Source organism: Macaca thibetana, chromosome 1 (genome assembly GCF_024542745.1).
Source record: "Macaca thibetana thibetana isolate TM-01 chromosome 1, ASM2454274v1, whole genome shotgun sequence".
Classification (NCBI taxonomy): domain Eukaryota; kingdom Metazoa; phylum Chordata; class Mammalia; order Primates; family Cercopithecidae; genus Macaca; species Macaca thibetana.
The window spans coordinates 38,956,847-38,969,353 of NC_065578.1; the positions used below are offsets into that span (position 1 = coordinate 38,956,847).

General features: G+C 50.7%; 3 protein-coding genes across 3 annotated transcripts in view; 1 reads left to right on the forward strand and 2 right to left on the reverse strand.

The window, feature by feature from the left end:
* The window catches only part of NT5C1A (5'-nucleotidase, cytosolic IA), a 569,993-nt gene that overhangs the window by 238,143 nt on the left and 319,343 nt on the right, over positions 1-12,507 (reverse strand). The gene's annotated exons all lie outside the window — the stretch shown is intronic.
* CAP1 (cyclase associated actin cytoskeleton regulatory protein 1) overlaps positions 1-12,507 on the forward strand; it is a 381,786-nt gene that overhangs the window by 206,327 nt on the left and 162,952 nt on the right. The window lies entirely within an intron of this gene.
* MYCL (MYCL proto-oncogene, bHLH transcription factor) lies at positions 1,350-8,349 on the reverse strand. The gene is made up of 3 exons (XM_050799816.1): positions 8,240-8,349; positions 7,371-7,875; positions 1,350-4,379 (listed from the first exon to the last, which is right to left on the reverse strand). The coding sequence occupies exons 1-3, from the start codon at positions 8,318-8,320 to the stop codon at positions 3,781-3,783; spliced, it is 1,185 nt and encodes a 394-aa protein (XP_050655773.1). The 5' UTR covers positions 8,321-8,349; the 3' UTR covers positions 1,350-3,780.

Genomic DNA, 12,507 nt, shown 5'->3' on the forward strand with positions numbered 1-12,507 from the left:
ACAATGTTATTGAATTCTTTCAAGGTCCAATAAAGGGAGATACGTCCTACAAACCAGACCCTTGACTAATGGCCTCAAAAAATGAAGATAAATACACTGGGAGTTTTAAGAAAAGAGTTCCAATAATCCATGTCAGTTTTACCGAACAGCTTCTTAGGTTCTAAGTTTGTTACCTATGTGCAGTGGGGGACTAAGTGGAAAAAGCTTACCTGATAGGAGACTGGGCTTGGGATCCTGATTTTGCTACATGGCTTTGAGCAAGAAAACTCTCTGGGCTCCAGTACCATCAGGCAGATATTGTTTACTTACCAGGTTGGAGGGTCACAAGAGGGTCACTTTGTAAATGTGAGGAATTAAGAGGAGCTTTTTGACCCTACTGAGGCTCCATAGGAATCTGGGTGGGCAATACCAACCCAAGTCCCATCTGTAAGGAGGAGTTAGTGGAGGCGTCTTTCACCATGATGCTCATGGCCATCCTGAACAGCAACTGTTTTCTTTTCAGTCCCAGATGGGGCCCCTTGGCAGCAAGACTATCCCACCCAGCACACATATGCCTCAGAGTTGCTGGTCATGGGACATTTGCTCCATTTCATCCCAATAAGTGGCAGGCACAATAGCCCCAAAGAGAGAGTTTCAATGAGCAGTTAAATGATAGAATTCCATGTTTACCTCCACCACATACCTGATGCTAACAAACAAGCTGTTCATCATAATGTAGTGACTAAGACCTCTTGCTCTGGAGATAGGCAGAGCTGGTTTCAAATCACAACTTACTTACAAGCTTGTGAATTTGCATAGCTTTGTTTACTCTTAGAACCTCAGTTTCTTCATCTGTAGCCCTGACACATGGTTGATATGGCAGAGTGTTCAGACATAAGCAGCGACCTATGAGGAACAGCTATTACTGAATTCCCCTCTCTTGCATTTACAGCAAGTTTATGAGAACTGTGGGAGGAAAACAAAGCTTAAACTTTATTTCATTAATTAAGGGAGGAAGAATGTTTTTTCTGAGACAAGGTCTGGCTCTGTTGCCCAGGCTGGAGTGCAGTGGCACAATCTTGGCTCACAATCTCTGCCTCCCAGGCTCAAGCCATCCTCCCACCTCAGCCTCCTGAGTGATTGGGACTATAAGCGTGTGCCACCATGCCTGGCTAATTTTTGTATTTTTTATAGACATGCATTTTCGCCATGTTGCCTAGGCTGGTCTCGAACTCCTGAGCTCAAGCAGTCTGCCTGCCTCAGCCTCCCAAAGTGCTGGGATTACAGGCATAAGCCACTGCACCCAGCCAGGAGAAAGAATTTTAGAACTATCTTTCTGTAAGAAAAAAGTACATTGCAACATAAATTCTCAGAAAAATGTTTAAAACACGTCTTGCAGAAGGTCATCATACCACTAAGATAAGAATAACACCATCCTAAAGAGTATAAGGCTTTATAGTTTAGAAAGCAGTTTAAAGTCTACCACTTTATTCAATACCTGCAAAAACCCAGTGAAGTAGCATTTATCCCCATTTTACTGATAAGGAAACTAGGACTCAGAAAGATAAAGCTAAAGGCCGCAGAAGTAGTGGAGCCAGGATTTCAAGCCTTCTAAAGTACAAATTCAGCACTCTTTGCAATTCACAAGAGAATTCCGTGTTCACTGAGTACTGAGCCTACATTGTTTCAACATGTCTGAAATGGCATTTCAGGAACCCAGAGTGGAATGACCAGGTTAGCAACATGGTTAGAGAAATGCAGCCCTCTGGATCACTTGTGGCTACCCTGAAATAGTTTTCCGTGGTTGAGGAGGACTCAGGTGGCATAAGCTGCCCCCACTCTGACATGTTTGAGAAATCTTTTATTAGAAGATGTCCCAGAAGGCAACATTTGAAAATCAGGCAATCAATAATCACAACTAAATACAAAATTTCAGGTGAACTTGCCTTTCAAAATAAATCAGACCCTTGCAATGGGAGAATTGCCCAAGAGTTTTTTTTCTTGTACAAAAACAGTTAACGCCACTTTGCAAAAGGCATACAAAAATACAATATAAAAAAAAAGACGCCCCCCCCAGCAGAATACCCAACAGCAGCTTATAAAACACAAGCTATTCAGGTGAGACATCAGTAACCTACACCCAAACTGTCTGCCATAGACAGTTCCAGAAGTCAGCTGGCTTTTGTAAACCATGCTCCAGAAGGGTAGAGAGGCGATTTCCAAACATCCCCTGGGGTCCTTTGAGGCCAAGAAGCAACCTCAGAAAGAAACCATTATGGACAATAGATTTGGAAGTAGCAGCTGGTTTTCCAGAGCCACATATAGTACTTACCACCCCCTACCCACCCCAACTTCCAAACCCAGAGCCAGCAGGCACCTGCTGTCCTGGGCAGAGTTCTGGAGGGGCTGCTAGTCCTTCTTCCAGGACAGGCCTAGAGGTGCCTGAGGTTACCCACATGACAACTGCTAGGTTGGGTGACTTCCCCAGACCGGAGGCTGCACGTGGATTCCACTTGGAGCTGCCGAGTCCAGCTGGGGTAAAATCCATCATGGTTGGCTAAGCATATCTCCTGGAGGCTCCTTTAAAACCCACCAGAAGCAAGTCCACCTTCTGGAGCACTGGATGAGTCCCAACAGCTCCCCCCAAAACTTCAGAAAGGCCCAGATTCTGGAAAAGAGATCTGATTCATGGCAGACTGGCGGGGGCCCAAGGGTGGCTGCAGAGCCAGCAAGCTCCTTGGAGTTGCATGAGAAGGACAGATTTGCATGGTTCCAGAACTTCAAACTCGCCGGTCAAGGATTGAGACGAGAGGCAGGTGGGAAAGAGGCAGCAGTGCCGTTCTCCCTCTGAGGTGTCTTACACCTGCCTTGAGGAAAGATTGGACCTCAAGTGCCCCTCGGAAAATACCTGGGCAGGGATCAAGTTCATGCATGAGCCAGGCCTCCAAGCTATCCCCAGGCCCCAGGCTAGGACCCATTTCCCTGTGTCTTGGGGAAATATTTCTGACCTGTGGGAAAGGGTGCTGTAGAGCCCATTGCATAACAAAGGCATAATGGAACAAAAAAGTCCCTTGTAAGGAAAGAAAGGTCCCTCCCTCAGAAGAGAGAGCTCAGAGGGCTCTGAGACAAAGAATCTAGAGGCCAAGCTTTTTAAATGTTCCCAGGGTCGCAGCATTGAGAGTGGGAGGAAGGGGGTCAGCTAACATCATAATATATATATTAAAGGTTTCCAACTCCTCGGCTACTGTAAAGTGTCTGACAGTGAGGTAATGGTCCATGTTGATCAAGTCTGCGAGCTTGTCTTCACCCAAGACAGCTCGTGTGTCTTCGGGAAAAAGGAGCCTCAGGGAGAGCATCCAGGCCCAGCTGTCCTTGCGTCACCCCAGAGACACCAGTTGGGAGCATCCTTTCCTAGCCTAAAGCTCATGCAGAGTGTGAGATTTCATGCAGGCTGGAGCCCCTGACAACATCCACCACCTGTTGCATAGCATCTGTCAGCCTTTTCTTCGGAGCTAGCGAGCTAGGCAGACCCCAAGGCTCCTCAGTCAGCTGCCTGCTGGGAAGCCAAAGGCGCCAGAGAACATACAGCACTCCCATGAGTCAGGGAAGAGGGAGAGCTGTGTTTCAAGGTTTCCAAGAATGCAAGCCTTTATTGTGTGTGCACCGGCTGCAATGCATTCTGGGATTTACTGTCCAGACTGTCCCACCATAACCAAAATGTGCAAATTACTAAAGCGGAGAAGGAGGTTAAAAAATAAACTTGTGTCTTTGTAAGACAGAACTGTCAGGCTTTTTGGTCAGTTAGTAGCCACTGAGGTATGCAATTCTTTTCTGCAATTGCTGCTGCCGGCATCGGAGCTGCCTTTTCTCTGTAGCCATCCTCTTCTCAGCCCCCACCAGGGCTTGCAAGTATTCCAAGGCCTTGCTTAGGATCACTACTTTGGGGGCCTTAGAGCAGCTGGCCAGGGTGGGCACCTGGTCCCTCAGGGCCAAGAATCGCGAACGCAGGTCATTCCGCCTCTTGCGCTCCAGGAAGTTGTGGTTCTTCCTCTTGGTCACATCCTCAGTATCAGAACTGACAGGTTTGGGGTGGCAGGACTGGGCAGCCTCACTTTCTACAGGTGGGGGGCTCACAATCTCTTCATCCTCCTCATCTTCCTTTTCCCCTGCAGCATCTCTCTCCAGAGCCTCTTCTTGGGGACCCCTCTCTGAAGCCTCTTCTTGGGAGCAGCTTTCTGGAGGAAAACGGGCAGCATAGTTGTGCTGTTGCTGATGGATGGAGATGTGGAAATGCTTCATGCAGGGATCCAGGGGGTCTGCTCGCACTGTGATGGTGACTGGCTTCCGAATACCCAGAGACTGCCTCTTCTCTACTGTCACAACATCGATTTCTTCATTCTCTGTCCAAGAAAAGAGATCAAGAGAAGAAACACATCCCATGAGAAACATAAACATAGACCCTACAGCTTTAGCTGTCTATGCTGGTGCTTGGGAAGGTAGGTGGACATTTTTCCAATTTAGATATAAACAAATCGAGGTGAGCAGAAAGCTGATTCATTTGTAATGGGGTAAGGGCACAGTGAAGGAAAGGAGGGGACATTAGCAAGAAGGAAAATATTCTCCAATTTCCTTTTGCACAGCAAGGCTTAGATAAGAACAAAAGGCAGACCCAAGCCAACAGCCCCCAGTCTGCAAAGGCTCTCCCCTCCCCCACGGAGGGGATGGAGAGAAAGAGCTACCGACCTGGGACAAAGTTTAGCTATAAAGATCTTCCCCAGTCGGGCTCTTTCATGCCCCATCAGAATTGTAAATGAGGGGTCTGTGGGCAGAGCTGCCCTTTGTTCCTGCCCAGCACAGCCTGCACTTGGGGAATTGTTACTTTTCACAAGTTATAAATCCTATTATTCCCCCACCTCTCTATTCTGCCATCCCTTTCAGCTGAAGATTCAGAGAAGGGAGGGCTACAACCCATCCCTCTTCACCCACAGAGGGGAGGGAAAGGGTTTCCCTTAGGAGCATTTTGCTCCTGGGTTCAACGGGTTTCTAAAGTCATCCATCATTTATAGGTCGCCTGCCCCACCTCCTTCCCTGGACCAGAAGGTTAGATTTGTAATCACAGGTCAGCGAAGCTGCAGGAACTTCACAAAGGTACAAGCGACCATTTCCAAACTACCTGCACCAGAGGCGGAGACTGGGCAGCAGAATGTCCCAGATATGGGGCCCAAAACACCAGAGACCAAGAGACACGTGGACATGCCCTTATCATTCGCTGGCTTGAAGGTCTCTTAGGTTAACCTAACCAGGAGAGGGGCAATTGGGAGAAAACTCTCCTCCTGCTCCACACATTTTGCGGCCTCCACACAGAAGCCCACCTTAATGGATCTAGGCCTCACAACCGAAGAGCTCCGTTCTCAGCTTCTTTGCATACCAGGAAGCTTGAGCCCCTTTGTCGGGAAGGCTTCCATTGTGTGGACAATCGCATTATTTCTCCATTAATAAAACCTGACCACTCAGCTCTCCTGGCCCCAAAGCCCATGATTGGCTGATTACGCTGTGTTTGGAATGCTGTCTTACCCAGCCCCTAGCCTCTATTGGATGAGCTCTGCTGCCAATCACTTTCCCCACCCCCCGCCTCATTGTTTGCAATCTGTTGCATTTTGTTCCAGGCCATGTGGCCTGTGAGTGAACCAGAAGCTCACAAACAGGTTCAGGTTAAAGGGTAGGTCAGAAAAGGATTCAGCAGGCTTCCCTACATCCCAAACCTTTAATTTTCAGTGTTAAGTCTCGTGGCTCAGGAAGATTCTATCTAAGAAAGAAATAATTTAAGACACCATTCTCCCTTTCAGAGAGTAGTGTCTTACTCTACCCAGACAAGGAAATGTCTTCAGCAGGACAATCAAGTCCAACCCCATTGTGCGCAAATGGGGAAACTGAGGCCCAGATCAGCCAAGTCCACATATCACCTTTGTAACTTTCTGGATCTCAAACTAAAACGTCCAAACTTCCAAAACAATGCTCATTCCACTCTACCACTCCACCAGCCGTTGTAGAGATATATCTTTATTGGTTTTTTGATCTCAAGATTCTTTCCAGCCATCAAACGAACATAAACTCTTGGTGTAGAAAGCAAGCTGGTTAAAAACGACCTTAACACAGTGGACCAGGAAAAAAAAAAAAAGACTTTTAATTTTTCTTGTTATCCTATTTTTCCTCTCAAGTGTATGACAACTTCCATACCCCATTCCCCAGTTCCCTATCGAATTGTCATGTAAAAGTTATTCCTAAAAGCTACAGTGAGTTTTCTTGGTCCTGATTTATTTGTCACCAGTCTCAGTCTACACTCTACAAAAATACCCTCTCCAGTATTTCTCATGGGTGTGGAGGTCTAAGATGCCAGAACAAGAAAAATGTAGTTTAGTGGCACAGGATGCCCTAGTCTGCCCTCAGTGAGGTTTGCCCTTGCATCAAGGATGGGAGAGGAGGGCCTGGAGCTCTATGGCCTTGACCCCAGCACGTAGCCCACAGGTTGCCACAAAGTAGGGGCCAGTGAATATTTGTTGAATGCAAGGGAGCAGCTGAAGCTGGAGATGTATTGAAAGGGAGCGAGAAGGACACTTTTCCATCTTAGGACAAACAGCAAGGCAAGGTGTAGTGCCTCTAAGATAAGCTACCACAAAGACCCAAACATCAAGGAAGAGGTGCCTGGTTGGGATGGAGCACTGGGGAAGAGGGGCTGGCTAGATGGCAGAAAGCTGGAGCTGACTTGTAGTGATTTTCTATCTCTAAGCCTCAGTTTTTCCATCTGTTAATGGGGAGTGTTCATTCTTCCCTTCCTGTCTCAGGGATGCACGAGTGGTAAGTGGTGGTGGGGAGGCACAAGAGGGCATTTATTATTGGCATTTTTAAGTAAAGCCAACTGGAGACCTAGTTTTTTAAAAGGATGGGCTTTGGCTTTGCACAAAAGGCTCTCAGCTTCTTCTCCCCCTAGGGGAGTGTGAGTTTCCCAGGGAAAGAGGCAGCAGCAAAAAAAACTTCAGACTTGGAGTGACTCTTAAGGGATCCCCTTCCGGACTCGTTAGGACAGAAATCCCTTACAGTCCAACCCCAGTATTGTCCTCTCTAAGCGCCAAACCTCACTACATATCCCTGGTCCCCTGGGGCTCCAATAATCATCAAAGGGACGCTGGCTCCCACGCCACTTCTCCAAACTGTTTACCAACACACCCACGTGCCAGACATACACGGCTGGGGGCTACACGGGCAGCTTCAGCCAAAGAGAGGGGGAGATGGCCCAAGAGCTTGAGAAGAGCCAGTGCCTGACCTCAGGCAGGGGCAGAGCTTTGGCCACCCATGGGGTGGCCCCCTCTTGGATGTCTCGGGGAGGTCCTTACCCGAGTCGCTTGGGCTCTCGGACCCGGAGCAGGCCTGGGTCTTGGGTTCGCCCAGCGGACAGGGGGCGGCGGGCGCCGGGTTGCCGGCTTCGAGGCTGGGAGTGCAGTCCGGGGCGGCGGACGCCTTGGGCGGGTTCCCCCGGGGCGTGCCAGCGGCGAGCCGGTCGCTCACAGCTCTCTCCAGCCGTTCCCGGGCCGAGAAGCCGCTCCACATGCAGTCGCGGCGGATGATGGAGGCGTAGTTCCTGCCCCAACCTTTCGAGTGGCCCCGGGATTCCGCTTCGTCCCCGGTGCACCCTCCGGGCCACGGCTCCGGGGGACCAATCCCGGGGGCCGGGTCCCCTGCGCCGGGACCCAAGCCCCAGGGCGGCGACGTGGGGGGCGATGGCACCAGCTCGAATTTCTTCCAGATGTCCTCGCTGGGCGCCGTGGAGCGGTAGAAATCCTCCCCGCAGTCATAGTCGTAGAAATAGTGCTGGTACGAGTCGTAGTCCATGTCCGCTCCCTGCGGGAGGGAAATGGGGACGTGCTGACCGGGTGCCGGCCGGGCGAAGGAGGCGTCCCCGGGTCCCTCGGCACAGCCGGCTGCCAGGCTCTCGTTCCTCCCCAACCCCACCGGCTTGCAGCCTGCGCCCAGTCCTCGCGTCCCGAGAAGCCGGGCCCCGGGTCAGAGTGGCAGGGGAAGCCAATCGCAGAGCGCGGACCCGGCTGCGGGCAGCGAGTTCAAAGCAAACTTTGCCAGCGCCGCCCGGAGCGCAGCTCCCAGGGCCCGGCGGGGCCGGGCGGGGGCGCGCCTTGCCCAGAAGGCACCCTGCAGCCAGCCCGCACCGCGGGACCCGCTCCCGTGCCGGGGCCACCCGCAGCTTCACCTCGCTCCCGCCGCCCGCCTCCTGGAGCGGACCGGCTCCCCGCCGGCTCGGGGCAGCCCGGCAGCCCGCACACACGCACATGCGCGCCGCCGAGAGCGCGGCCCGCACTCACAAGCGCGCCCCCCGAGCGCGCGCCCCCTCTCTCGCTCGCGCACGGTGGCCCGGACGCTCTCGGGATCGGCGCGGGAGCGCGAGCTGCAGGCGCATTGTTTCCTGGCTGCCTTATATCTCGTCGCGCGCCCGGGACCCAGGGACTGGGGGGCGGGCCCTATGGAACAAACCCCGCCTCCTCCCTGCCTACTCCAGGCAGTCGACAGGTGGGGCAGGCCCCACCTCCTGGCAGCGCTCGCCCACTCCGTTCTATCCCCGGTAGCCCCCCAAATAAATTGCACGCTGGGGAGCGCAAACAGGAGGCGGGCTGATGGGGCCCGGCAGCCGCCTGGTGGAGGCGTGACTCTATCGAGGCGCTGGCAGTGCCAGCCGGCTGAAGTAAACCATGCTCCTTGCCCACTCCGAATTGGAGAATTAGGGCTACTCCCCGCTCCACCCTGCGCGCCTACTTTCCCCGGCGTGCCCCGCTGGGTTCAGGTGCGCCCGAGCCGCGGGGGGGGAGGAGGGAAACGCGCCACCTGGCGGCCCTCAGCCCTGAACTTGGGTTGGTTCCGGCGTCCGTCTGGTCACCCGTCGGCCCGTTTCTTAAGCTCGGTGGCCTAAGCCTGGACGGCATCGAAGCGAAGATGCCGGGCTTTAGAGCCTGAAACGTAACCCTCCTGAGCCTCAGTTTCATCTGTAAAATGAAGGGATGGTAATGCTTACCTTACAGGGTTGTTGTGAGGCTTTAGGGAAATAGAGCATCTAGGGAAGGGGCCTGGGCCAGGAGGAGACGCAGACGGCGCTGGCTTAGCCCCTGCTTTCGGTAGGGCGGTGCAGAAGTGAGGAGGAATTTTTCCCGGGGCAAAGCCAGGGCTGAGACCCGCTGTGCTGCCTCTCTTCTCACACAAAACACTGTAGGAGCTGCACAGTAGAGAAAAGAGAATGAGGATTTGGCATCTGGAAAATACTGCAGGACCAAGTTGTTTCAAGTTTTGCCCGGCATCGCTGGCCAAGATGATAGATAACCCCTCTGTATAACTTTTTTAAATTTTTAATATTTTTTTAAGAGACGGGGTCTCACTCAGCGTCAAGGCTGGAGTGCAGTGACTCGATCATGACTCGCCTCAGCCTCGAACTCCTGGGCTCAAATGATCCTCCTTCCTTAGACTCCGAAAGTGTAGGGATTACAGGCATGGACCACCGTGCTGGGTTCCCCTTTGTGTCATCTTCTACACAGATGACCTTTGGTGGAAGAGAAAAAATTAAACTATATGGCCAGTCTGAGATTTAGGCCAGAGGAGAGTAACTTGGGACAGCAGCCAATACATCTAGATTCCTCCACCTGGCATCAAAGTCTGGTGTCTGTCTACCCCAGCCTGATTACCTGCTGTCTCTCTCTTTCCCTCCCACCCCTGTGATCTAAGAACACCAAACTACTCACTGTTGGCAGACGGAAGTGAGAAGGGCAAGCAGTTCAATGTGGTTGGAGCATGGGACCCGAATGTGAGTTGTTACATGGGTTGGGAGAGAAGGCAGGGAAAATGACAGCCTTCCGTTTTAGATACGTTGGGTCTGGGCTGCATGTGGGATATCCTTGAAGGCAGAAACCTGCTCCTACTTGCTTTGTGATTTCTGCACATAGAACAGCTTCTGGCAGACATTTGTGAACTGACTGAGAGACTCAGCCAACCGGATTTCACTGAGAGAGCTTGTGTGCCCTGCTTTGTGCTAAACGGAAGCCACAAATTAGAAGGGTTCCAGGTTTGGTTGCGCCCCAAGACGCAGACGTTGGATTGTCTTTTAGTGACTTTTCTCTGGTCCGCAGATGTCTGAGATGGTTGCCGTACTAGTCTGGGTTATTGGTTACAAACAACAAAAACCAACCTTAGGCCGGGCACGGTGGCTCATGCCTGTAATCTCAGCACTTTGTGGGGCCGAGGCAGGCGGATCACAAGGTCAGGAGATCGAGACCATCCTGGTTAACACAGTGAAACCCCATCTCTACTAAAAATACAAAAAAATTAACTGGGTGTCGTGGCGGGCATCTGTAGTTCCAGCTACTCCGGAGGCTGAGGCAGGAGAATGGCGTGAACCCGGGAGGCGGAGCTTGCGGTGAGCTGAGATCACACCACTGCACTCCAGCCTGGGCGACAGAGCGAGACTCCGTCTCAAAACAAAACAAAACAAAACAAAAACCAACCTTAGACAAATGTAAGTAGAAAATAACTTTATTGGAATAATTGGTGGTATAGACCTCAAGGGAGGCTGGAAATTTACATTTGGAGAATGGGCCTTCCTCACCTAGACTACAGCCCCCACCCTGCAGCTCCTCCCATGGTTTCATTGTAGATGATATCTGGGGGCAACCAGGAGATGCTGCCCCTCCTCAAGAAGTAGGAAAAAGGAAATTAAGTTGTCTTCTGAGAGTTGCACTGCTTTTTCACTTTGAATATTTTTGTTTGTTTTATGTCTTCCTTGTCAGACTGTAAACTCAGTGAGGGCACACAAATGTCAGCCTTATTCACTGCTGTACTCCAGGGCTCGAGAACAGAGCCTGGCACATCATGGGTGCTGAGTATATGACTGAACACAAAATTATTCACTGCTGTACCCTAGGGCTTTAGAACAGAGCCTGGCACATCATGGGTGCTAAGTATATGACTGAACGCAAAACTCTAATGCTTTAGTTTTTGCGTTTTATTATTTATTTATTTATTTAGACAAGTCTCTATTGCCTAGGCTAGAGTGCAGTAGTACAATCTCGGCTCACTGTAACCTCCGCCTCCCAGGTTCAAGCGATTCTCCTGCCTCAGCCTCCCAAGTAGCTGGGATTACAGGCACCTGCCACCACACCCAGCTAATTTTTTTTTAAAGGTCATACTGCTTCTGTTCCTTTTTTTTTTTTTATGCTTTAAGTTCTAGGGTACATGTGCACAATGTGCAGGTTTGTTACATATGTATACATGTGCCATGTTGGTGTGCTGTACCCGTTAACTCGTCATTTACTTTAGGTATTTCTCCTAATGCTATACCTCCCCATCCTCCCTAATTTTTTGTATTTTTAGTGGAGACCGGGTTTCACCATGTTGGCCAGGCTGGTCTTGAACTCCTGACCTCCAATGATCCACTCACCTTGGCTCTGAATTATGTTGTTATGATTTTTTGAGACAGGGTCTCACTCTGTTGCCCAGACTGGAGTGCGGTGGTGCAATCATGGCTCACTTTAGCCTTGACTTCCTGGGCTCCAGGGATCCTCCCATGTCAGCCTCCTGAGTAACTGGGACAATAGGAGGCATGCGCCACCACACCCAGCTAATTTTTTGTAGAGACGGGGTCTCCCTATGCTGCTCAGGCTGGTCTCAAACTCCTGCGCCCAAGTGATCCTCCTACCTTGGCCTCTCAAAGTGCTGGGATTACAGATGTGAGCCACCACACCCCACCTCTAATGCTTTAAAGTAGAGATATGCCAATTGTATTAGTCTGTTTTCACACTGCTGTAAACAAATACCTGAGATTGAATAATTTATAATCAAAAGAGGTTTAATTGACTCATAGTTCCGCATGGCTGGGGAGGCCTCAGGAAACTTACAATTAGTGCAGAAGGGGAAGGAGAAGCAAGCACCTTCTTCACAAGGCAGCAGGAAAGTGTGTGAGTGCAGGAAAAACTGCCATTTATAAAACCATCGGATCTCGTGAGAATTCACTCACAATCATAATAACAGCATGGGGGAAACTGCCCCCATGATCCAATCACCTCCTACCAGGTTTCTCTCTGGACACGTGGGGATTACAATTCGAGATGAGATTTGTTTGGGGATACAGAGCCAAACTATACCTTATAGAGACAGAATAACTCTCAGGCCCAGTCTAGACTATAACCTAGTTAAAAGTATTAATGCAGCTAAAGAAAGAGGGTGCCAGTCAAGAGAGTCTGGGCAGCCAAGGAAGCCAGAGATCAGGGAGAGTTGCCAAGACAATCACCAGCAATGAACATTCTCTGGGGACAAAGATGCTGGTCCAGGAACAGGGGAGATGGAAGCACCATTCTTTGGAGCCACTCAATTCACCCCCTACCTCACTCATGCTCTGGATCACCAAGCAACCCTCTAAAAACTGTTCCGTTTCCTATGTAGATCAGTCCACAGGGAGAGAATGCACTCATCATTGAACAGGAA

Bases quoted from the DNA above. Each gene is read 5' to 3' on its own strand.
- MYCL (XM_050799816.1), bottom strand. From the start codon at position 8,320: ATGTGCGTGTGTGCGGGCTGCCGGGCTGCCCCGAGCCGGCGGGGAGCC. The intron at 7,876-8,239 runs GTGAAGCTGCGG...TCCCTCCCGCAG, and splicing joins AGGCGGGCGGCGGGAGCGAG to GGAGCGGACATGGACTACGA. The intron at 4,380-7,370 runs GTAAGGACCTCC...TTTCTTGGACAG, and splicing joins CGAGAGCCCAAGCGACTCGG to AGAATGAAGAAATCGATGTT.